The 27,440-nt window shown below is 37.6% G+C and overlaps 1 protein-coding gene across 1 annotated transcript in view; it reads left to right on the top strand.

Annotated features, from left to right (window-relative positions):
- Window positions 1-27,440, top strand: part of TECTA (tectorin alpha) — a 187,094-nt gene that overhangs the window by 86,499 nt on the left and 73,155 nt on the right. Inside the window, 4 exon segments of the mRNA XM_063436299.1 lie at window positions 1,733-2,306; window positions 7,595-8,196; window positions 10,425-10,986; window positions 20,961-21,160. Coding sequence (XP_063292369.1) covers window positions 1,733-2,306; window positions 7,595-8,196; window positions 10,425-10,986; window positions 20,961-21,160 — 1,938 coding nt within the window.

Below are 27,440 nucleotides of genomic sequence, written 5' to 3' on the forward strand. Positions count from 1 at the left end.
CAGGTTTTTTCAGTGTAACCTTAAAGGGAAACTCCAGTGCCAGGAAAGCGATCCATTTTCCTGGCACTGGAGGGTCCCTCTCCTTCCCACCCACCAATTCCCGGTTACTGAAGGGGTGAAAACCCCTTCAGTCACTTACCTGAGGCAGCGGCGATGTCCCCCGCCGCTGTCTCCTCCTCCGCGACGCTCCTCCCTGTTCTTCCGTCGGCCGGTGGGCGAGACTTAAGTCGCATTAAGTCTCCCCATAGGAAAGCATTGAAAACAAATTTCAATGCTTTCCTATGGGGATTTGAGCGACGCTGGAGGTCCTCACACAGCGTGAGGACGTCCAGCGACGCTCTAGCACAGGTTTCCTGTGCTATAGAGCAGGAAGTTCCCTCTAGTGGCTGTCTAATAGACAGCCACTAGAGGTGGAGTTAACCCTGCAAGGTAATTATTGTAGTTTATAAAAAAACTGCAATAATTACACTTGCAGGGTTAGGAGTAGGGGGAGTTGGCACCCAGACCACTCCAATGAGCAGAAGTGATCTGGGTGCCTGGAGTGTCCCTTTAACATATACTCATTTTTTAATACATAACTAAAACATAAAAAAAGGTGCATATATTTGAATGTCTATTATTTGCTGCAAATCACAAGGATCATAGGCTAGATTATAATGTCCTTAGATATTATACTAGAGAAGGCAAACTGACAATGAGAATTGTCAGGTAACAAACCAAGGTCAAAGCAGTATACAGTCAGGCCAAGTCATGGATATTAGAGACCTGGTAAGTCAAGAACTAGTCGAGCTAAATGTGAGAAAATACACATAGACAAGAAATGTGCTATTGGGATCCAAGGAAACCACAACATGTGCTCAAGTACATTAGGGGGTTTATATAGCTACTAATAACAGTAGAATGGTCATCGTTAAATAAGACAGAGTTGTCGGCACCAGAATTCTAAAGCACTGATGCCTTACAATAAAAGGATGTTGCATGGCACTGTTCTGCATCACAATTAATGCCAAAATTACAGATATACTGAGATGTGCCTCATGCTGCCACAGGTTCCCTCTCAGTAGCAATCTAATTTAACATGTTACTAGCATATACAGGTCCGTAGATTTTGTTGCATTTTAACCTTCTGCTTGTCATTTATGGAAAATTAGTGAGCGTGTACAACAAAGTGAGAGTGTAAAGATTAAGAGTATACAACATTTTATTTTTGATTTCCTTTCATAAATAAAAATTAAAAAAGAGCATGTTGTACTCTCTCTCCTGCAGGAGTTTTGGAGAAGCCTGAAATGCCCTCTATTATACAGATACCAGGTTACAACCATGGTACTTACTGTACTTACTGCATATGGGTGCTACAGCCACTTATGAATATTAACCAAATAAATAAAAAAAGTTACTTGCAAGCTATCCCAAACCCCTACACACATTTAAATAACTGGAGTGTTTTTAGTATCACTCCAATGGAAATGTAAGCAGGATACATTTAGCTGGTTTTTATTTATCTATGTTTGTGCTAATAATCCAGACTTTGTATTCAATGTTTCAAGATAAGGGCTATTCTTAAAGATGCACCCAATGTTGGCTGAAAGAATAAATTAACATTTTAAAATGCCTAAATGTACATACTCGAACTTACTTACAGGTATACATCCTATTTATCCTCTTCATAATACTAAGAGGTAGACATCTTTCCGACTCCTACATTCTTTATTTTGCTTCTATAATATTTCAGGTTAATGGATTTGAGGTGGAACTACCATTCTATTTGTCATCTGGTGACCTGGAAATTTACCGTAATAGAAATGGAACAGTTATTGAGTCAGAATCTCAAGTTAAAATCCTATATTCCGATCAAGGCTTGATTCAAATTACACTTTCTACATTATACTTTAATTGCACTGGTGGGCTTTGTGGGTTCTTTAATGGAAATGAAGAAGATGAATTCTGTTTTCCAAATGGGAAATGCACAGATAATGTGGCAGTATTCTTGGAGAGCTGGACCACTTTTGACGAGATTTGTAACGGAGAATGTGGAGATTTGCTTAAAGCTTGTAACAATGACTCTGAATTATTAAAATATTACAAGAGTCGGTCCAAATGTGGAATTATCAATGATCCCAGCAACAGTTCATTTCTGGATTGCCATGCTGTGGTTAATGTGTCTGCTTACTACAGGACTTGTCTTTTCCGCTTATGTCAAAGTGGAGGAAACCAGACTGAATTGTGTGACTCAGTCAGTCGATATGCCATGGCCTGCCAAAATGCTGCTGTAGATGTTGGCCAATGGAGAAGTCAACATTTTTGCCGTAAGTTAAAACATTTAGATTTTTTTTTCAATGGCAATTACTGTTTGAATTCATCAAAAGGGGGGTGGCAAATACATAGCTTAACAAAGATAAAGTGATATAAGTATTCCGAATTTTAATGAATACATTACCTTACAAACATAGACTTGTTTCTATTGTGCATCATACTTATAGAAACTGGAACTTCAGGCAAATTTATTTAAAATTATATAAAAACATATAGTTACTGCTGAAATGCCCACCCGAAATAAATTTTGCTGTGTCAGTGCAGCTTTATCAATTGAAATAATAAGATAAGATTTTCTTAAGAAACTTCTTGCCTGAAGTTTCAGCTTCTTTCAGTTCTTGAAAGTGTTACCCGTTAGTAACACAATGCTACTACATTTAGAAGCAGTGTTAAGGCCACGTAAAGGGGTGGTGGGGAGAGAAGGTGGAATAAGACACAGTGATGGGGAGAGAGGTAGGAATGGGACACAGGTAGGGGAGGAAGGAATGGGACACATAGAGGGGTTAGGGGGTTAGAGGGAATGTGAAATGTTGAGTGGCTGGGGGAGGGTATGGGACAAATGGAGGGGATGATGGGGAGAGGAAATGGGACACATGGAGGGGCTGAGGGGGTAGAGGGAAAGGGACACATGGAGGGGCTGTGGGGCCAAGGGAATGAGACATATGAAACATAGAAACATAGAATGTGATGGCAGTGAAGAACTATTCGGCCCATCTAGTCTGCCCAATTTTCTGAATACTTTCATTAGTCCCTGGCCTTATCTTATAGTTAGGATAGCCTTATGCCTATCCCACGCATGCTTAAACTTCTTTACTGTGTTCTTTACTTCTACCACTTCAGCTGGAGAGTTATTCCATGCACCCACTACCCTCTCAGTAAAGTAATACTTCCTGATATTATTTTTAAACCTTTGCCCCTCTAACTTAAGACTATGTCCTCTTGTTGTGGTAGTTTTTCTTCTTATAAATATAGTCTCCTCCTTTACTGTGTTGATTCCCTTTATGTATTTAAATGTTTCTATCATATCCCCCCTGTCTTGTCTTTCCTCCAAGCTATACATGTTAAGATCCTTTAACCTTTCCTTGAAAGAGAAAAACAAAAGCATGAGCGAAGGCTTGGGCTCGTCCAGGACCCCTTGCACCCAAAGTGGTGAGAATCATACCCCTAGACCAACTAGCCGTTGCATAAAAAAATTAAAGACAGATTGGAGTATGGGGACATCGATGCTGCTACCTCTCACATGTTAAGCGAGCGCTCTACACATGAAGGGGCTTTGGTGTCGAGGGAGTGAGACAGATGGGGGAGGGAGAAGGTCAATTTTCTCACAGGGATCCTGTTGGTTTCTAGTTACGCCTCTGATTCTGAGGATTATTCCTGTATAAGATACTCTTTTTCTCTAAGCACTTTCCACCCTACTAAATGTATAGCACATTCCTCCAGCTGTCTGAGATCTTCTTTACCTTTACATTTTACCTGTAGCTTCAACTCTCCACTTATTTCCTCTGGCCATCACTTCCAAATTCCCCCTGCTACCTCATATATCCTCATGTATCATATGTTCACTGGCTATCTAACTAAGCACTTTGTATAAATAGATCTCTTAATTGCTAGATCTCTTACATTTTGTAGTGGTCTATGTATATTGTATGTTCTATCCTCATTGTACAGCATTCCGCATTATGTTAGCGCTTTAGAAATTCCTATAATAAATAAATAATAAATACATAAATAAAGACACCAGATGTCCTATTCTCAGAGTCAGATTTAGTTGGCACTTAATATTGTGCGTGCATAGTATCACAATCACTTTTGTTACTTTGTTAAAGCAATACTACACTATGTTATGTGTTATCTGTTTATTTTTCTTATTTGGGTATGATACATAATTTAAACAAGTCATTGTTTATAAGGTCATTTATTAATTAAAATATGGACTATTATATCACTTTATTTTTGTTTTGTTTATGAATTGTGTTTAGCTCTATCATTTTGGATGTATATTGAACAAACACACAGGCTGTATAGTCTAGCTGCTATGCTTTCCCCCTCCATATATACTTTTTGAAGTACTTGGCATACTTTGCCATGATGGACAAGAGGTAAGCCCCATAGTGTGGGTTGAATCTCCTGCCAAGAGGTGGAAAAACAGATAATCGGTTAGTTGACAGCAACTAGTTGATTTAATTTACTGATCAAGTGAGAAATGACCAATAGAGGGGGGAAAAGGGGAGCAGTAAAACAAAAACATATATATATATATATATATTTCAACAGGATTTCTTCCATACACTTTTGGGGTTATTTCCTAAAGACTGGATTTTGTCTGGATGGACAAAATCCAGTGAAAATGACCTAATTCCAACTGCAACAGCAAGTATCATATACCAAAAACAAATATGGTCAGAATTTGGTCTGCATAAGTAAATGTGCAGCATTCACCCAGATTAAAATTGGCACTTTTGCATCCAAAACCTATACAAAGTTTTTAATAAAATTCAGACCAAATGCATCTGACAGGATGCACATACGGAAATTATCATTCACTTGCTTTTGTGCAAGCCAATGATAATTTTAAGTACTTTTTGGCCACTGGCAGTACTAGGAAATTGCAATACTGAGCATTATTTACAAGTCACAAAAGCCCCATGCCGATCTGAGCAAAACAAGTTGGCTGCGTTCGGAGCCATTCAGACTGTAAAAATCCAGGCATTGTTCACACTGTTGAGTCCCCCCTTTCCCCACTTGTGGTCAGAGGTTTTGATCTACTTACTAAAAGAGGGGGGGGGGACTAATGTTCCCACTCCTAATGTTCTAAACACAATCTACAATGGTTTGACCTAATGGGCAATTGGTGATTGCTCTAATTATAGCATGCAATGGGGTGGACATGTCATAATCCAAACCCCCAAAATTGTCTTTGTCTCCCCCCAGGTGGCTAGGGGTCCTGCGTCCCCTTGCTACCCCTTTAAAATAAATTAACCCTATCGACCATGCCTCATCCTAATAAAAGTAAGGGGGCTATTAAAACTAGTACCTGTAAAAAAAAAAAAAAATACCATAAGAAGTCTTCTTTCTCTTAACTTTTATTATCTGCAGCCCCAAAAATGCTAAATAAAGAGACATATTACTGCAATGCAACCATTGAAAACAAAAAACACCCAATTTACAAAATATATTGAAAAATCACAATGGCTTTTAAAGGCTTTCCTATTCTTTGAATTCTAATTAGATTCCCATGCCCTCCCTCTCTCCCCTCCATGTGTCCCATTGTTCCCTCTCTCCTCCCTCCCCTCCATGTGTCCCATTTCTCCCTCTATCCACCCTTCCCTCCAGGTGTACCATACCCTTTATTTCTCCCCCATTCCCTCCCTGTGTCCCATATTCTCCATCTCTCCCCCCTCCCCTCCCTGTGTCCTATACTCTCCCTCTCTCCCATCCATGTGTCACATACTCTCCCTCTCTCCCCTCCATTGTTCCCTCTTTCCCCCCTCCCCTCCTTGTGTCCCATTTCAATCTCTCTCCCACCTCCCCTCCCTGTGTCTCCCATACTCTCCATATCTCTCACTTCCATGTGTCCCATTCTTCCTTTCCCTCTCCATGTGCCCCATTGTTCTTTCTCTCCCCCCTCCCCATGTCCCATTGTTCCCTCTCCTCCCTGTGTCCTATTGTTCTTTCTCTCCCCCCTCCCTGTGTGCCATTCTTCTTTCTCTCCCCCTTCCCTTTCCTTTGTCCCATTGTTCACTCTCCCCCTCCCTTCCCTGTGTACCATTTCTCCCTCTCTCCCCCTGCCTGTGTACCATTTCTCCCTCTCCCCCCCCCCCCCTCCCCTCCAGGTGTCCCACACCCTAAATTTCTCTCCCCTCCCGGTGTCCCATACCTTCCATTTATCCCCCCTCCCCTTTCTGTATCTTACACCCTCTCTCTCCCCTCTTCCCTCCCTGAATCCCATACCCTCTCTCTCTCTCCTCCCTCCCCTCCCTGTATTCCATACTTTCTCTCTCTCCCCCCTCCACTTCCTGTATCCCATACCCTCTCTCTCTCCCCTCTCCTCTCCTGCACCTTACTGGCCGCGGTTCCCGGTCTGACAGGAAGTGCTCTAACAGTGAGCATTTCCTGTCAGACCGCTTGGTTACGCTACACACAGGCAGGAGGGGAGCAGCACAGTGCAGCTCACCCTTCCTGCCAGACCTCTGGGAGCCGCGAACCCGGCCCGGTGCTGCTGTGCACTGGCCCATAAGGTATCCAGGCGGCCCACGGTCGCAGGGGTTGCGGCTGCAGCCAGGCCCCCTGGAGTGAGGAGCCTGGTTGTAGCTGCGATCCCTGCGACCATGGTAGGCATGTCAATGTGCCCAGTCCTCTCTTATGGAGCTTATCATAGTTTTACACTAGGTCATATTGACCTATGAAAAACTTCAATAATGTTTCTAAAAATTATAAATATATTCCAAATAGTCTTATCTTCCAATCTGCAGCACTGACATTCAGAGTCTCCATGCTGTGCATGGAGGAGCTGAACATTCCACATAGAGATGCATTGATTCAAGGAAGTTTACTCCATCTGCAGACTGAAGGCATGGGAGATGCTGACTGGTGCAGTGAGCCGTTTTGCCTCGCATGTGCAATAGCCTCCCAATGCTTTCCTAAGGGAAAGCATTGGGTTAGCAGAGATGTTCAATTTTGATCATCTCAGCCAAGGAGGTGGAGCAGGGGCAGGCACAGCCGCAGTGAGACCCACCAGGTGCTGAAAGAATAGTATGTTTTAACACTTTGCAACAGGAGCAATGGGTCTGGACACATTTGTATTCCTGACACTATAGTGTTCATTTAAGCCAAAAGTTATGTTTGTGTGGTAAAATGGGTTGTTGCTTGGTGGGTTTACTTCTATTGTACTGTTATTGTGTTTGACTTTAAGATAAAAAATACTACTCTGCACACAGCGCACTCAGTGCTCACACACTTGCACAGCACACCATTTTCTCCATTTTATTACACTGCACTAAACACTGAGAAAAAAAAATAATCTTTCTTCAAAGAGTTGGAAAGAAAAGGCAGCAGCCACACACTATATTGCAACTTGCAATGCACAAGCAAGGTTCCATGCCTTTTTCAACCCAGGCAATTTGCAATAAAAAACAAACAAAATGTTTTACTACCTACATAGTTCTATATATATGTAAAAATACAGTGAAACATGTCACAATAGTAGTTTTCTGAGTACTTGGAAGTGTGATTAATAAGTAAATTAATAATTCATTATTGTTTTCTTGTATCTATTTCCCAGCACTTGTGTGTCCAGAAAACAGCCACTTTGAAGAATGCATAATCTGTTCTGAAACTTGTGACACACTTGTCTCAGGTCCTGTGTGTGTCGATAGCTGCACAGAAGGATGTCAGTGTGATGAAGGGTATGCTTTGCGGGGAAGTCGGTGCGTAACAAAGAGTGAATGTGGCTGTAGTTTTGATGGACACCAAGTTTCTACTAATGACACTTTCTGGGCTGATATGGACTGCAAATCATTTTGTTATTGCAATGGATCAGACAACAGTGTGTACTGTGAGACCTCCCCATGTAAGGATGATGAATACTGTATGGAGGACAATGGATTGTATTACTGCCAGCCACGAACAGATGCATCATGTATTGTCTCAGGATATGGTCATTATCTGACATTCGATGGCCTTCCATTTGATTTTCAGAGCAGTTGTTCTCTCATTCTCTGCACAACAGTTACTAACTTTAAAGCAGATTCCTTTCCCAAATTTACAGTTACTGCTAAGAATGAAGACCGAGATCCCTCTTTGGCTTTATGGGTAAAACAAGTGGAAGTCGAAGTTTACAATTACAATATTGTCATCTATCGAGCATACAAGCACACTGTACTGGTGAGTAGTTCGCAACACTTTGAACACTTTTTGGACCATGTTTTTTTAGTATTGAAATTTGCTAAAGCAATTATGTTTTTTGTTATACAGTGCACCTAGTCATACTAGATACATATATTTCTAAGTAAGACTTTCTTATAAAATGAGTAAATAATCATTAAGTATTAAAACAACAATATGGATATTAATTGTTTCTATCAATCTGCACAAAAATAGTGTAGCTATATAGAACAAGTGAAAACTCCCATAGATTAATGTATTTGGTAAATTTTTAAAAGTGGACACATTTGAATAATTTATAGACTTATTAAAGGGACACTATAGGCACCCAGACCACTTCAGCTCATTGAATTGGTCTGGGTGCAGTGACCATGTCCCCTTAACCCTGCAATGGTAATTATTGCAGCTTCTGAGAAACTGCAATAATTATATTGTAGGATTAAGATTGCCTTTAGTGGCTGTGAAACAGACAGTAACTAGAGGCACTTCCTGGTGATTAGGCAACTTTTGGTTGCATGAGAACATCCAGCATCAGTCAGTTCTCAATAGGAAAGCATTGCAGCAATGCTTTCTTATGTGGAGGGCCCAATGAGCTTGCAGCGTTTGCTATGCACATGCATTAGTACCCCACCGTTGGGTGACGTCGGAGGGGAGGAGCACCTATGTAGCGCTGAGGGACATCAGCACTGGAATCAGGTGAATTCAGTAAGGCTTTAATAAACCTTACACTACGGGGTGCGGAGCACGAGGGAGCTATAGTGCTTTGAAAACTACTTTGCATTCCTAGCACAATAGTATCCCTTTAAAGATGTATGAAGTTGCAAGGCAATATTAAACCTATTTCATTTTTTAGACTATGACTTTTATTAATGAGCTTGTGTCTCATTTGGGGCAATTTAGCAAACCACAATCTGCATTACTCTATTAAGTTGTACATTTTGCCAAAGACATCCAAGGTTATGTCATGTGTGGTACTATATATAACTATTACATATAAAAAGTAAGTATGGGGTATTACTTACTTTTTACACTGTAGCTTTCCCTGTGACTATATAGACATGCCACCCTTCTTCGTGGGCAAACAAGTAGTGTTGCTAAGTTATAAACCTACTGCTATAAAAATGGTTGTAGGAACCATGGAGAATGTGGGGACAACCCCATCGAAAATCCAGTATAACTTTTAAGATCATATGTTTCTCTGTTAAAGAATAATAAGAAGAAAAAAAAACATAAGCTAAAAGAGTTAGTTATCCCAATCTGCCTAGGAATCATATATAATTTTGTCACAAAAAGCATGCATAGTTTAAAGTATGCTTCCCTAGAGGAGCTGGGATTATTATGAAAGGCTGTACCCCCACAGATTTTCTTTGGTTTCTACACCAATGCCTATACAAATCTCAAAACAACCACATAAACAATGTCAAAACCACATCAACCATACAGAAATCCTATTGTTTTCAATAGTCTAATAACATTCTTGCACAACATTCCCATAGAAGGAAGGTGATACGTAGAATTTTGAATAAATAAATAAATAAATAAAATAAATGATAAAATAAATAAAAGTTAATATTAAAGGTAACACAGAGTATAAAGAGAAACCAGCATCTGCTGGTATAATAATGTTGATAAAATAATGATGTCATATGCTGTTCTTTCCTGTACACAGTAATGCTGCCACTTCAATAAATGTGAAGCAGCAGAACTTAGAGTTCAATGCTGGAAGTCCTCCCACAGGCTTTGTTCCAAGGCCAGTCCTTTTTAATATGCTGAAAAATACCCTGAAAGTTTCCCTTGACTGGGATCAGTGTCACGTCCTGTTATATGAGGTTATGAGGTAACCTTGTAATAAAAAACCTTTGTCTACAGCCTAGGGGCTGATGTGGGGAATATGAAGATGCACGTATCTGGGGCTTTACCCCTCCAAATAAATAGTAACCCAATCCACTGTTTGTTGTTTTAGTAGCAATACTGGTGATTTTCAAATGTTTCCAGTCTCTATGTACATTCCATCCTTAGTAATAGATATTACTTCATTCTTATCTGTTTATTCTCTGAACATCTCATCCTTACCAGTCTACTAATTGTATATTTGTGATATTCAGTAGAAAAAGACAATTTTATGCATTAATTATACTGACAAACTTTTAATTCTTTGAAATGTTTTTCTTTTTTATCCTGATGATTTAAATTAATTGTTCTGCCCTTTTTTTAAAAAAAAAAACAAGGTGAACAATGAAAGACTGTACTTGCCTCTTAAGCTGGGGCATGGAAAGGTGAATATTTTTGCATTTGGTTTTCACATTGTCGTAGAGACTGAATTTGGACTAAAAGTTGTGTATGACTGGAAGACATTTCTTTCTGTTACGATCCCACGCCATATGCAAAACAGCACATATGGTCTTTGTGGAAGATACAATGGGAATTTGGAAGATGACCTACAGACGTCCAGTGGCTTTATAAGTTTGGATGTGAATGAGTTTGGCCATAGCTGGGTGAAGAGAGATACATTTTGTCAAGTTGGTTGTGGCGATAGATGTCCAACCTGCACTAAAGTTGATGGATTCTGGAAAGCACAACAACTTTGCAGCATTATCCCAAATAGAAACAGTGCTTTTGCAAAATGCCACAGCAAAGTGAATCCAAACTTTTTTTTCAAGAATTGCTTATTTGACTCTTGTATTGATGGAGGTGTTGTGCAGACTGCCTGTAGCTGGCTACAGAACTATGCAAGCACATGTCAAACTCAAGGAATTGCTGTTACTGGTTGGAGAAACTCTACCTCTTGCTGTAAGTCTTACTGCATTTTACATGTATAACATATTACTAAATGCTTTTAAAAGGAGACATGATTATATATATTTAAATATTTTTAGCAAAACATTATTAAAATGTAGTTATAAATTAACACCATTCAACTTGCTGTTTTTACTTTGTCTATTTGGTATCTTTATCCATATAGTATTTTTTTTTATTCAGAGATTATTATGAATATATTCCTTTGTAGTGAACAAAACACAAGACATCATTTGATGGGAGACAAATGCTGACAGTCACATGAATAAACTGATTAAATTATTTAATTAATTAAACACTTTAAGGATCATAACCACTTCAGTGAGATGTAGTGGCTGGGGTGCCAGACATCAGTGCCAGTGACTTGAACCCCCCCTAATGTAAGTAGTCAAACCCTTTCACAGGTTTCTTGGAGTCAACTAGGTGCTAGCCACTTGCTCCACTGAGAACAGAAAGCTCCAACTTGGGCATTCTGTTAGCTCCCTAAGCCAAATACTTACTGTACAGAGCCAGTTCCTTGGCTGAGAGCATCAGCTGATTGCTCTCAGCCAATGATCTTACCCCTGCACTACAGGGCTTAGTTCCTTGGAGAGCTTCCAGCTTTTATGGAGGAACTGGATAGTTCCCAGTGGATCCCAAGTAAGTTGTCAAACCATTAGTAAATGGTTTGACTACTTACATTGGGGAAGCATCAGGACACTCCTGACACCACTACACTACAGCGTGGTGTAGTGATTATGGCTTTTGGCGTGTTCCTTTAATGCCCTTTGGACTGAGCAGCTATGTGTAGTAAGGTTTTGTTGTTTTTAATTCTTAGATTGAGCTTAGCCTTGCATTCATTTTAGGTTGGAATATGTAGTACCATGAAAGGGACACTGTAGGCATTGTAACTACTTCATCTAAGTGGTCACAGTGTCTGGAGTAGCCTGTCGCTGTCGTTCCATTAATTTCTTTACCATTTTTAATATTTCAATGCTAAATGAGAGTCCCAGCAGCCCATGCCCATTGTGCTGCTTGGGCTAATAATGAAGCATTAGCTGAACAGCAATGGATGGCTGTGAGTGTCTGCTAAATGTTTTCAGCATAGTAAAGTGCCAATTACTGTGTATGAATTCGTATGGCAAGAAGGAAGTGTGAAATCTTTGCCTTATCCATATCTAGTAGCGGCTGGGCCGTGTGAGGCCAAGGGCCCTTATTTAGTGTTTAACTGCCAGGAAATTGCTTAACAATGAATAGAGGGAAAGCACAAGAGGAATCAAGGCATGATAAACGATTCAATTAGACAAAATGGTTATAATCACTACAGCACTATTGTGCTCTGTTTTGTTTTGAATTTTAATGTAGATGAATAAATGAATAGTGTTTTGTCTTTATAGAAACATGTCAAATATGGTCAGGGACCCTTATTTTGTGTTTAACTGCTAGAAAACAGCTTATCTCTGAATGAAGGGAGAGTGCCAAAGGAATCAAGGCACAATAACCAATTCAATGAGAAGGTATGATTATAGTGCCTTCAACATGATAGCGCCATGTTTTGTTTAAAATTCTGTTTGAGATAAATACATGATTTTTTTTTTACTTTATAGAAACATGTCAGATACCGTATATTTGATTTTTTCACAAAATTCATCCCAAAAACAACCATTCAAAACCACATCAACCATAAAAAAATCTTATTGCTTTCAATAGTATAGTAACATTCTTGCATGACATACCCATAGAAGGAAGGTAATAAGTTGAATTTGGAATAAATATCAAGTTAATAGGTAAATATTTAAACTTAATTGTATTTCTTTTAATAAGTAACTATTGTGTATTTCCACTTGAACCTTGCAAATCCTCATCCACTTATTCACAATAATATCTGACTTTTGATTGCATTGATCTTATTTTTATCATCTATGAGTAAAATTGGTAACAGAAGATCCTGTTCATTTACCAAAGCTGCACATTCTAGGAAATATGTTTTCCCACAGATTCCCTAAGAATGCCTTGTTTACTGTCCCACATAGGATTCTGCAGCTAAGCCTTTTTATTGTGTGTATCCATTTTAAAGTATGTACACTGCACAAGACATCTTTTGAAACACTGTCTACGTTAAACGTTTAGTGACAATAAATACACACATGCAGGCCCTGATGCCCTTAATATGTAGCCTGAGATGCTTGATAGGAACATTGAAATGGGAAATCTGAAATTAAATTTGCTTACACTACCCAGAACCTTGATGTAAAATAAATGTACTATACTATGAGAACCTTTGGGGAAAGAAGCCTGCCGGGGTAAGTGGAAGTGCTCAACAATTCTCTATAATGCAAAAAAGATTAAAAGACTCTGAATACTAAAAGCACCACAAAACTCTTAGGTTAGTATATCAAACTGGCGAATATTTGTATATTTTTTTTAATCTTACAAAGTGTCTGCAGTTCAGTGCTCATTATCAACCTCTGGGTATATTCCTTGTTATCGGGAGACATGTCCCACTTGACAAAAAATAATATTTTAATATTGGAAAAATATTGTACAGAGCAATAATATGCATATAAAGTATTTAAAATATAATTCTACAGAGCAATAATATGCATATAAAGTATTTAAAATATACGATCACACTTTGAAAGGTAAATTACATTCTGTCTCTGAAATATAATAGTGTATTTGGATACTTCTCTCCTTTCTAAATTCTGTCTTCAATTAAAAACAACCAACAAAAAAACTTAAAAAATATAAAAAAAAACATAAAAAAAAACATTTGAGAAAGCATGCATTTCTCTATTTGGTGTATCTACCTTCCTCGAGTAATATGTTTAGTGAAATTCAATCAATATTTCTGACTCAATGGTTTTGCTTCTCAGAAACATTGCAGACACAGCGAGTAAAAAAAAATTATTGAATATACCACAGACACAATTGGAAGCTGTACAAACATACATAAAATAGATAGTAGTAAAAAAACAAAAACAAAATACAATTATTAAAGAATGAAATAGAAAATTATTATAAATTATTTTAAATTAATTAATAGAAATATTCACAATACATGGTCTCACTAAACTTGGAATTCAAAGTGAATTTAAATTTTAAGGCCAAAACAGCCAAACTGAAATCATTATTTACTGGGAGAATTTTTCTAATTTGGCTAGTTTGGGCTAAATGTTAAAATTAATGTTGAATTCCTTGCAATTCTCAGTACATAACTCTTAAAAGCGTTGTGCTATAATGGGTTTGAAACCTGCAGTCATTTCTTCAGTCTTACTTCAAAGGAAAGGATAAGGGCAGTCCAAAGATTCAATTTCAGGCAATTTATTGTCACCAGAATGTGCAAAACAACAAGCTTGATAAAGACCACACTGGTTGAAACGTTGTTATGCACATTCTGGTGACAATAAATTGTCTGAAATGTAACCTTTGGAGTGACCTTATCTTTTCTCTTGAAGTATTACATTTGGGTTTTGGTGCTGAACCCGGATCTGGTTGCATCCTGCTTCTAAGGTTGGAAAATTGAGTGCAGTTCCTGTGTTACATTGAGAATTCTTCAGTCTTAGGCATCGATTTAATATTGTTGGATACGCTTTCCAAATTATTTAATATTTTGGGATACTTTTTAAAATTCTTTAATATTATGAAAACATTTTCATTTTGGAATATTTACATTTTCATATATATGATGTTTTTTTATATTTTAACATGGTGATAAATTAATTTTGAAAATTGATTCAAAAATATGTAATCATATTTTGAAAGCTTATCCAACAATTTTAAACTGAGGATTTGTGTGGCATCTTTAGCTTATGTTAACATGGAGGCTGCTATCACAGGGGGTATTACTTTATGCTGGCATTAGCAGGCAATTAACAGAGTTGTTTGTGTTTCAGCACTCTGAGCAAAGAGATAAGAAGGACCATTTCACCTACCTTGTGAGTCCTAAACTACGCACTGGCATTGATACTGAACTGAGTAGAAAATAGGGAGAAATTGGTATCTTTTTAGGAAGTGTATAGAGAGGTTGTGCGATTGAAAGCCGTGAGAAGTGTAGGGCTCCAGGGTTAGGGCTAAAACAAACAAAAAAAAGATAATACAGTAATTTAACCAAAACCACGTTGTGAAGCTAAAGTTGCTTTGGTGTTCAAACTGACATTTTAATGGTATTGTAATTCAAAACACTGAATAGCTGCAACACAAATAATATTAGATTAAATTAGCAATGGAAGCTAGCATTAGTTCTTTCTGAACATTTTACAGATATGAAAAGAAACACACAACTATAATTTTTTTTTGTAAATGTCTATCATTTTAAAAGTTCCTAGTTCTGATGAAAGATAGAACTTTTTGGAAATGATTGCAGGTCAGTGGAAGCTCTTTGGATCCTTTTCAAAATAGTTAAACTCAATCTAGTTCTTTAAAGTCAGCATTGTGGTATTTGGATGAATTGGAGCCTCTCGTTTCTCAATTTCTTAAAGAATCTTGGAAATAAGCAACTGGAGTACAGATGGAGGGTAGATGTAGGCCAGACATAAACAACAAGAATGAAGTGGTTTGTTAACAGCTATCTGAAGAGTTCACGGAGAATAATGTTTTTATCAGTTGTGGTTATCAAGTCTGCCAATGAATCCCTCGTTTCTTGATAATCATGTTGAAAAGTACTTAGCTCAGAGTCTATTCCCTTGTATTAAGAGTCTTTGTGCGTATGTAAACCAGTTGAGACCTGGAATAAATCATGCTTTTAGCAATGGTAGCCTTGACACGGAACACAGGAAAATCTTTTGAGCTTAATTCATCCTTGAGTGTCTTAGGTTCCCAATGTGCTGGTTAATGTAGGCAATTAGAGTCTGGTATAGTGCAAGATTATCAAGTACCAATAAAATAGCAATATACACAGCATCCACTACTTAGATTCCTCCAGTTTGCTACAAACAAAAAAGATTACATATACATTTTATAGCTTGTTGATTAGTGCACTGATGGAATAATAAAAGCTCAAAGGTATATAGACAGCTGTAAATATGAGACCTTGAGATAATGAAGTTCAATCCTCAAGGAAACCAGCCAGTATATGTTATAACTTCACTCTAGATGCCTGTATGATGAATGTTTTATATTTAAAGTAATACAAAACATAAATTGGTAGACCTTAATAAAATAACCTTACACATATATAAATACAGAAAATAATACCAAAATAAAGAAATGCATATTCACTATATATCTCAGTACTCATTGGAGGGAAGAGTGTAGTGCAAATGTCCTGTTGATTCTAATGATGTTCACTATCATGGGTTCACTAAATTGGCTTCGATGTTCACTATCATGGGTTCACTAAAGTGGCTTCAGAGCATAGCTGTTCTTCTAGTGTTAATGCAAGCTATGCACGATGATGTAAAAATATCAAGTGTAAGTCTGTGAAATATAGCGGTACTTCACCACTGCAGTAAATGCTGGGATCTGTGAGACCCAAGCATGTAATTACAGATGTACCGCAACATGTCATCTTTTATTAATGCAGCAGAGAGCAAATAAATACCCTGCTGTCCTGTGGCATTGGAATTGAAAACACTCCAGCATGTAATGAAGAGGCAATCAGTTACTTCACCCTGATTATTTAATAAATAAATACATTAAAAAAGTGTGGGGTTCATATAGGCCCCAATAACATCAGGAGAGGCCTGGAAAGAAACACGTCATCTTCTTCCATCCATGGTGTGGGGGAAAGGAGCTTTTCTGAGATAAACCAGATAGGGGCCTGACTAATCACATCCACCCTTCTTTCACCCCATGAGCTGCAAGATGAAGGGTAAATATATATATAACTATACTGGGCCAATGGATGACATTTCTCCAAAGTGATTAACATGTAAGGGCTTTAACCTGTAATACCCCACAATGTAGATACATATTAACAGGCAGTCTTGTGTAAGTTAAGATTTGCATGCCAGAGCACTGTTATTGGTTATAAGAGGACTAAATACACACAACATACAAATACAGTAGGTATATGCAGACAATAGAGGGATAGGGGAGGCTAAAGGGTAAAAGTAGTGAGATACCCTGGGCTTATGTAGCATGCATCCTAGATCAAACCCTCTATTGTCTGCTGTATTACCTATTATTGTAGGCACACAGTCTTTAGCATGTGCTGAAATAAGCTTAGGGTCTAGTGATTGATTTGGGGTATACTACACACAATCTCAGTACTTATTATTATTCTCATCCTTCTCTTTCCCTATATTGTCTGTACCAGGGGAAGACCTGATTCTTGTTTAAACTCTATTTAGGGATATCCGTTTGGATCCCTCTTTAGTATTCTCCCCTCTATATCGGCCAGGTAATTTGAATTCTTTATCACATTATGATAGGTGCGTTTGAGGGTTTTGAGAATACAAATGTCCAAGTTTATTGAAATTTAAATATTACTTTGTAGATTCACCTTGTCGGTCATCTTCTACAATAAGGTCCATATACAGTATTTTCCCACCTTGAATGCTCAATCTGCTCACCTTGAATGCTCAATTTGCTCAGACTTGCAGATTCATTTAAGACTGAACTAGAATTTGGCCAATTTTGGCCGTGTTTCAGAATCTCTGGTCTGAATTTTTTTATTTTATTTGGAAATCGAAAGTGCCGTTCCTGGCATCAGAACAAAATGGACATGTACAGTAGAAAAGGCTATTTTATTTTTGTTTTTAAGTGGTGTCATATGAGCACCAAATCCATTTCCCATGATTTTCAAGTGATCTGCCCAAAAAAGATGATTGATGGTTAGAGAACAGCCACTACATGTGTTGATGATCTTATTCACACATCAAGTTTAGTAACCAATAGAGGGGGGAAAGGAGGAGCAATCTAGATAAATCCCTGCAGGATTTATCCAGATATTTTAACTTCAGCTATTAAGGGAGACCAACCAGCAATGATCCTGTGTGTCTACCCTTGCTATGTCTGTATTAAAGTTGGAGATTGTCTGGGTAATTTATTCTAGTGTGAGAGTTGGTTTAGCTTTATGCTGTATCTGTCCACCAGCTACGGCAGGGAGCACTTGAACAACCTAGAGGGGGAGATAGGGTAATTGAGGCATTTTGTTATTGATCCTAGTGTGTTTCTATGTAACCAATGTACCGTTGTTAAAAGTTCCTTTTTTGTTAATTGTTTTGAGGAAAGCAAATCCTTCTTTTTGAGAATGGGCTTGCCTGAGTCACTGATTCTAGAGTGAAACTAGGTTTAGCAGTTCCTGCTGTATCTAACTTGCAGCTTCTGACAGAGGTCCTTGAAATAACATTGAGTGACAGATTTAAGATTGGCAGGTATTTTGTCATTGAATCAAATGCAAAACTAGCTTAACAATATACAGTTATTAAACTTATTTATTTATTTTTGGTTAACTGTTTAGAGAAAGAAAATCCTATTTTCTTTATTTATTTTTTCTGACTGTGTTCAGTCCAGTGTGTGCTGTTCAAGTGCAGTTTCTGTTTCTTAATGTCAAACACAGTAACACTACAGCAGTAAATCCACCAAGCACCAACCAATTTTGCAACACAATTACCTACTGACGCAACAGACAGGATGTGTAGGAAAAGTTTGATTTTCCTTCGATTTTTTGATAAATCCCCAATTTTCAACTTAAAATGACATTTTTCATTAACACAAGATAGCACAATGAAAAAGATTACAATCATTTTTATAATTTAGATATATAATCTGTTTTTCTCAAGTCAGAAATGGCATTGCAAAAATGGCTGATATTGTGTAGCCATTAGGGCAAGCCATATTGTAGTTATTATTGTATGTCAGCACGGTCAAAGGCTGCATTTTTTCCAAGCCGAACAGTTGACCCAATTTTTTTTTCTGTTGAACAGTTTTGGAAGAATCATTTTTTTATCCTTCACAAGTCTACTAGTCAGTCCAAGATGAACTACTTTTTTGCATCATGGCTTTAATTTTTCCACATATTTATTTGGGAGTAATTCGAGTGATTTGGGTCATTTTTTTTTCATTTTATTTTGCTGTGTCAGAATATAAAGTTTTTTTGTTTAGCCAATTTACAAATGAAGATTCAATAAATATTTTTCAAGACTTAGATACGATTGATAAGCATAATGTTTTTAAAATAATTGTATAACCTAATACGACAACTTGAGACCCTTAATGTTAAATATTAGAGTGAGGGGGAGTAGAGTGATTCATAGGGAATGACGTAGGGCTTATTAGCCACCCAGATTAATTATTTAGGGGGTTAAACCCTTGCATGGCTGACTTTTTTGGCACCTAGAAGACTAGACATCTCCTGGTCCCTCATCAGCATTTGAAGGTGCCAGGAGACTGACCATCTCCTGGCAACCCCATCAACATTTAAAGAGTTACCCTGTCATAGGTTAATCCCTTAGAGAAGCAACAAGATGCTTATTTTATATTTTTGTTATTTACCTTTTACACCACAGCCCATGAGATGAAAATAATAGTAGTGGTCAATCATTAGGCATCTCCCTTGCATTCCAATGTTATATCTTCCATGGGTGGAAAAAGAGAAGAGGCTGTTGGTTGGATCTCTCCTGGTATTATTGGGGTCTCAAAAAGGATTCCAAATGTTTTTATGTATTTCTATATTTTTATTGAGATCATCAGCGCTCTAGTATCTCTAATATTACATGCAGAAGCAGATCTCAGCATGTATTTCTTAATTATTTGTAATTTTCTTATCAGGGCCACAGGGTAGAGTTGAACATTTCTCTGCTCTATCCTGCAATACTGAGATGCATTTTTTAAACTATAATTATGTATTCATCATTGCAGACAGCAATGCAACTGAACTTTCTTAGCAATAATTCACTATCTGCCATGTTTCATGCATTGTATATAGCTTGTACTTATGCTGGGAGGACAGATCCACCAAATGAGCTTAGTTACAATTAGAAGCATTAGTTATTCCATTTAGTGATGTGCTGTTGTTGTTGTTGTTTCTGTGTCGCCAGTTTAAAAAAAAAAAAAAAGAGAGATACTTATTGAGACAAATGATGATGGTTAGGGGACTGCCACTAAATGTTGATTTTATACACAATTCAAATGAGAACTGACAGTAGAGATCACCCTGTACTTCTGTCTATGGTTCTTCACACCTGAGATAACCCTGTACTTAAATAAGCCTGTTTATGTACTTCATTATATGTGTAACAGATAGGGATCTATATCCATTCGACTTATGGCATAAAAGTACAATTTTCCAGAAATTGAAATTTTGCTAAGGATATCCGATGCTTATTCATGTGATGTCGGGAATATTGTCTATGAAAAATATTTGGGAAAACATTCAGACCAACTAAAAAAATTAGAGAAAATGTACCAATCATTGTACTGCAAAATAAATAAATAAAATAAAGATTTTCCCATTGTTTGGTTCACAGATTAAGTGAGAAAAAGTTAACAATAGAGGGAAAAATAAAGAAGAGCAGTAAAGAAATCTATATTTTTATATAATATATTTAATATATGATATATTTATTAAATATATAATATATAAATATATCGTTTTTACAGTTCCTGCTCTTGGAATGAGATTAAAACAGTTGTGGGTTACTCACAATCAATATTTAAATAGAAAAGTAAAAGTGCCCTGCACATGCCATCCTTTTTTTCCCCATAAAGAATAAGACCTGTGGCCATGAAATTTTGAAATATTCGTGGGTATGTAAACTATAAAATGCATTGCCAAATTGGTGTCTTGACACTAAGAGTATTAATGACCTAGATCCCCTGCAAATTTGGCGTATAATTAGTCCCATGTAGTCTTTGTTTGAATTTGGAGGAAGAAATCAGATGTGTCCGTAAAAAGCGTTATACATTTTTCTAATAAGGTAAATGAGATGACAATAATGACTGCATTTTTCTCTTAATTATTTTGCCTTTTGTTCTGACTAAAATTAACCAACTGATTTTGTTTCTCCTCGTTTTATAACATCTATTGTCTGTGTAATCTGCAGATGTCACCTGTCCTTCTTACAGTCACTACGAGAGCTGTGTGAGCGTGTGCCAACCGCGTTGTGCTGCCATTCGATTGAAAAGTGACTGTAATCATTACTGTGTGGAAGGCTGCCAATGTGACCCAGGATATGTACTCAATGGAAAGAGCTGTATTTTACCCCACAATTGCGGATGTTACGCTGATGGCAAATACTATGAGGCAAGAATGGTTACAATTTATCTTACAAACTAAATTAGAGTTTTAACATGAAAGCTCTAATACTAGAAATTATCATGAAGACTTTGAGTAACATTAAAATATTGGTGTTTTAAAGTGCATCTTGAGGACTAAAAATACATCTTATGCATTTTATAGATTTGGCATGAGTACATCATTTTTGTGTAGTTTTCATCAAACAAATCCCCCTGCCCCCCACATCATTCTGCATCCCAAAATAGGACTCTAAAGCAGTGGTTTCCAAATCAGTCCTCATGGCCCACCAGAAAGTTTTGACAATATCTCCATTTGAATACAAAAGAGAAATACATATATTCTGGATTGTTGGTGGGCCATAAGAACTGGTTTGGGAACCACTGCTCTAGAGCATATAACCACTACAAAACTACCTTTTTAATGATTTCATCAGAAGTGGGACATCAGGAGACAAACTGAGATAGGAAACCCAACATCTCAATACTTCATACTAAAGCATTCCCTTTGCTTATTTATATATTCTCTGGAGTACAAAGGTTCATGTTTCTTAATTCTAGTTAAATTTCTTTTTTTTTTGTACGTTTTTTTTTTGTTCGTATTTTTAATGAAAAGCCTGAACATAGATATCTTGAGAGTTTAACAAATAGATTTATCCACACAAGTACGATTTTTCTTATGTGAAATAATCAACCTATAAATATAATGATCAATATGCAATCTATTAACTTAAATGATGTCATGTTAAAAGTTATTTTTCACCTCTGATAATTTATGCAGGAATGCTTCCACTTTCAGGAATCTGAGTTTACAAATATGCCATATTTCAAATTATAAAAAATATATTTGTTTATTTGTTTATTTGTTTAAGACTGTACACCATATAGTATGTGGTTACCATCGTTATGTCTGCATGCAGTGTTTGTAAACTTATGTCTGTCAATCTTGTTCATTGCTGCCATTGAGACTGGATTTTTGCTTTGTCTTCTCTTTCTGTCGATTGATCGGAAAATCTTCTTTCTAGCTTCCTTCTGTCTTTTTAATTTCTCCTCTTTTTCCTTCTCCTTCTACTGCAAGAATTCCACGTGTTGCTGCTTGTGCTTTGTCTTTGGTTTTGTTTTCTTGTAGTTGTTCACTGTACTCATGGCTGACGGAAGTTCTGATATCTTTCTCTCATGTGGCTTGCATATCACAGCTGGCCATACACGGTCTCTGGTCTTCTTCTCCATAAATTTTGGCTTAGCCTTAAATGGTAAGGCTCTTTGTAAAGCTTTGGGGATTTTAATTGGGTTAAAGTGTTTTACTTGTCGTACGATGGGCTTTTAAAGAGAATCCTTTTGTGGCTTCTGGCGGATACCAAGCTCCAAGATAAAGGAGGTATTCTTGTAGATTTTGCAGGGATATCCTATTAACTTTAATTTTTTCACTACAGTCTCAGATTTGTCCAGATCTAGAAAAACTCCTGTAGCTGCTATCTGGAAATCTGCCTTAGTGCCGCTAACAGACTGAACAGCCAGCCAGCCAGTTCCTTGTGGAGTGATTGGACCCCATATTGTGGAGCCACAGTGCATATGCTCTGGAGTATATTTCAGAAGCCTGTGTCACCCATTATGATCTTCAATGTGATAAAGCTGGATGGTCTGGAAACGCCTCCAGCCCAGTGAGAAGACTAGTCCTCTTGTGCCAGCGATGCTTTTTCAAGTGCATCTGGATGTATCCAACGTTTCCCTCACTGTTGCCCAGCCTACTGAGGATCATTGGGTAGTGGGGGTCAAAGTTAATCACAAACTCGCAAGGAACACATTCGATTTCAAGTCGGAGGTACACGCCTGGCCGGTATCCCTCATAATGCACACCGATTTCATCTTCCTGGTCTTCAAATTCTACATGGTTCAACTCTGCCTGCTTCTGCATCTCTCCCTTGAGTTCATCAAAGTATGTGGCATCATCATCCCCACCGTCATACTGCATATCAAATCTGTCTTTCAGCTTTCGGTTCTTATCCAGACGCTTCTTGTTCTCATCTTCATCTGCTGGTACTTCCACCCCTTTACCTTCATTCTCATCTTCGTTTTTGTCTTCTTTTTCTTATTCAGGCTTGCCTTTGTGCACCTCCCTCTGTCTGTTAATCTTTCAAATCTCCATAAATCTCCTCATCTTCTTGTAGCAATTTCCGGTGACAAAGCAATCTCTGATGCAGTCCATGACCGGTAAAATACACCGTCCCTGGTTACCCTATACCGCATTGAGGCATAACAGCTTGTTGGTGCAGTAATGCGTTTCGCAGGCTAAAGAGCCTATATGCTGGTATTGTATGTAAAATTAGCTAAAGTAAACATGCTTAGGTATCCAAGCTACTGATATGTCTTCATCTTAACAGGCTAAATAGGCAAATCTAGGTAGAGATTTAAGTAAAATAGGCATAAGTTTGCCATACAATTACAGAGGCTATCTAGTGCCTATAGTTAGCAGATAATATAGTGAGTTACATAAAATGCAATTAACAAAAGAAGCTCAAACTTAATGGATCCTACTTTTGACTTAATGATGACAACAGTATTCAGCTCTGTGTTTCATTGACCTAATAAAACTGATAAGACTGAGTCTCCAGTAAAATATATATTTTTTAATTTGTGGACAAAAAGACTTTAATCTTTCTCACTATTAAGCTTAAAAAAAGTATAATCTATTTTCAAACATCGGAAGCATAGCAAGCACCTCACACCCCCATATTATATAGATTATAAAGTATCCCATTCACTACATGGCCAAACAAAAATTGCGTCCATATTCCTATTCCTTATGTTACTTGTCCTTGCAAATAATGTGAGTCTAACCCTGGTCCCCCAGCTAATTCTAGTCCTAATCTCCCCACTAAAAAATACCTCTCTTTTGTGCACTGCAACATCAGTAACTTGCTCCCTAAACTGGATGCACTACAAGCCTGGTGTTCCCATTACAAACCAAAAATCATTGTGCTCTCAGAATCATGGTTAACAACTAAAAGAGAGGAGGAGGCATTGTTATTTATGTTGACAAGTCCATACAATTTACTCCTTTAAAAAACTATAACTCCTCTTCTGCCTTTGATTTCCCTTTCTTGCACAGTTGAGATCCTTTTCAGTAAAACTATCATTGTTGCTGGAATCTACCGCCCACCTAGCTCTCCGGTGCACTCCCTTTCTGACATAGCCCAACTACTTAGTGAAACTGTAGCTCAAAACCAAAAAAAGTTAACTATTGGTTTTGGGAGATTTTGATATTGATTGGCTGAATCCTAAAAATAATAGATAGTGTATGCTGTTTAAGACTTTGCAACTAACGCAATTAATTTTCTCCCTAACTCGTATTAATATCAAAAGCCAGAACCATACCTTGCTAGATTGGATTCTATCCAGTTGTCCTGACAGAATCCAGGAGGCGGGCATTCTCCCTAACAGTTTCAGTGACCACTGTCTAGTGTACTGTATATGCAAAATAAAGACCACTAAATCCCCTCTCAAGATTATAATCACCAGGTCTTTAAAAAATTTAATCTTGAATCCTTTTTTAACGAGCTCAAGAACATACAATGGCACAGATTAAGTCTAATACCAGATCTAAACTCTGCAATTGCATTTTCTTCAGTCTGAGCTCTTGCGTGTTTGGAATTTGCATGCCTCTCTGTGTAAAGTGCGAATAAAAGGGACACACCTGCCCTGGATTACAGCTGACGTCATTTAAATGTACCAGTTTAGAGATTCACTGCAGTCAAAGTTCAAGCATACTGGCTCCATGAACGATCACTGTACCTATAGACAATGGTAAAATGCATGCATAAAACAAACAAAAATGGTAAAGGCCCAATATTTCAGTGAAAATTTGAACAAAAAACTATCAAACCCAAGAAACTTTTGGAAAATCATAAATTGCATACAAAGCCCCGCAATCCACTCCCAACCCTCCACAACCAAATATTGCAACACCCCCTAGATGTAGCAAATGCCTTTAATAATTATTTTGTTGGATGTGCACCACCCTGGTTGCTAAGATAACAAATCATTTTCATACCAAAAATAAAGATCAGACCCTGCAAAATCTTTAGAATCCTCATATAAATTACATTTTGAAATTAAATGTTGGACCTGTGCCTGTTAGTGTCGTTAATAAACATCTTAATAATTTAAAATGGAAAAACCAGTGTGGACCACAGCAAATCCCAGCAATGTTGCTAAAGCTCAGTGCACTAGCAATTGCTAAACCTATCACTCCCCTTATCAATGAATCCCTGGTGTTAGGATACATACCCAAACTTTGGAAGACTGCAAAAGTTGTACCTATCCATAAAAGTGGTGACAATACTTTGGTATCTATCACCCTAAATCATTGCTCCCAGTATTGTCAAAAATCTTGGAAAAATGCGTCCACGTGCAACTATGTAAATATTATCAACAATCAAATTATCTGACCACTGATAAATCAGGCTTACGTCCAAATCACTTAACTTCGACTGCCCTCTTAAAGGTTTGCAATGACATCCAAATTGGCATGGAACAAGGAGACTTAACTGGAGATATTTTACTTGATTTTGCCAAGGCCTTTTACACAGTAAACTATGGCATTCTTTTGCAAAAACGTAAAAACTCAGGCATTGGTGATCGTCCGCTAGCCTGCTTTCGATCATATGTTTCAGACCGATTGCAATATGTGACCATTTCTGATAGCGCTTCCCTCCCTCTTCCAGTCACGTGTGGTGTTCCCCAAGGCACCATACTTGGCCCCTTGTTATTCACATTGTTTATAAATTATCTGCTTAACGTCTGCAAATCCGCCACTGTAACCATGTATGCAGACGACACTGTAATCTACGCCAGTAAACCCAATCTACCGCATATAATAACAAACTCTTCCTAAACACTGACAAAACTGTTACAATGATCTTTGGAACTGTACCTGAATTACGTAAACTACAAAATCAACAACTGTGTATTAGAACAAATTTAAATAGCACACTGACAGCAGTCTGCTCTTTTAAATATCTAGGTATGTTGCTCGACCCCAATCTATCCTTTGGCCTTTACACTGAAAAAATCTCTTCAAAACTTTACCCAAAACTAGGTGCCCTGTACAGAAACAAATCCTGCCTAAGCCCTACAGTAAGGAAATAAGTGCAACAAATGCTAATGCCGGTCATCGGTTATAAGGATGTAGCAAACCCACCTTAAAACTTCATACATTATATCATTAATTCTGCCGCTTTGTACTAGAATGTGATTACTTTACCCACATGTTAAAAGAGCTAAACTGGCTATCACTGGAATCCCGACGCACTCTCCATCTTTCCAGCCTTGTGCATAAGAGCATTTCTGGGAAGCTCCCACCCTACCTGAGAAGAATGCTCTCCCCAGCTGTTCCTATAACCTCCGATCCAGTACTAGCACGATATTTAGCATACCACAATACAAAAATAAAGTGACTAGATCCTCATTTTCCTACAGAGCACTGCAATTACGGAATAACCTCAGGGACACAGTCAAATCTTCATTCAATCTAAAATCTTTTAAGAGATCTATGGCAATATACTGTTGTGTCATTCTCGGGTCAGAGATGATGCAAGGACACTCCAGACACAGGTCGTTAGAAGAACAAAGACTGTTTATTATTTGCAGCTGCAAAGTCCCAGTACCTTTATCGTAGACAACATGATGAACTGGGCCACAAGCAGCCAATTAACAAAGAATATATACTGTAAATGATGTAGTCCATACATATACAAAGAAGACAAAAGTTACTCTCTTACATATGTTAACTAACAGTGGGCATTCCTGACATTTCACGCATGATGATTACACAGTAGTATTAGCCATGTGAGTGCTGAACTTTTCTTGAACGTCCTGTAGCTTCTACCACAATACCTCAGCACAGAATACACCTGTCATTATTGAATACATTTATTACATGTTATGTATTAAATTTATACAGGTAGTTCCCGACTTTACAAACTAATTGGTTCCGAAACCTATTTCATAAAGTGAGAGTTCATAAAGTGAGAACTAATTTCCCATAGACTGCAATGTAATAAGCTTAGTTCCATTCCTGACCAAGAAATGTTACTATAGAAAACCTAAATTAATAAGTACAAATACAAAATATAGGTATAACAAATACATATATGTTGTAGGAACATTAAAGAAATACATACCATATTGAATTCTTCATCAAATCATCCTCAATTATCATCGTCCTCAATGAAGAGACATGTTGCATTTGATGAATAGGGCACCGCACAGTCCACCCTCAGTTGTTTGGT

This window comes from Pelobates fuscus, chromosome 11 (genome assembly GCF_036172605.1).
Source record: "Pelobates fuscus isolate aPelFus1 chromosome 11, aPelFus1.pri, whole genome shotgun sequence".
Classification (NCBI taxonomy): Eukaryota; Metazoa; Chordata; class Amphibia; order Anura; family Pelobatidae; genus Pelobates; species Pelobates fuscus.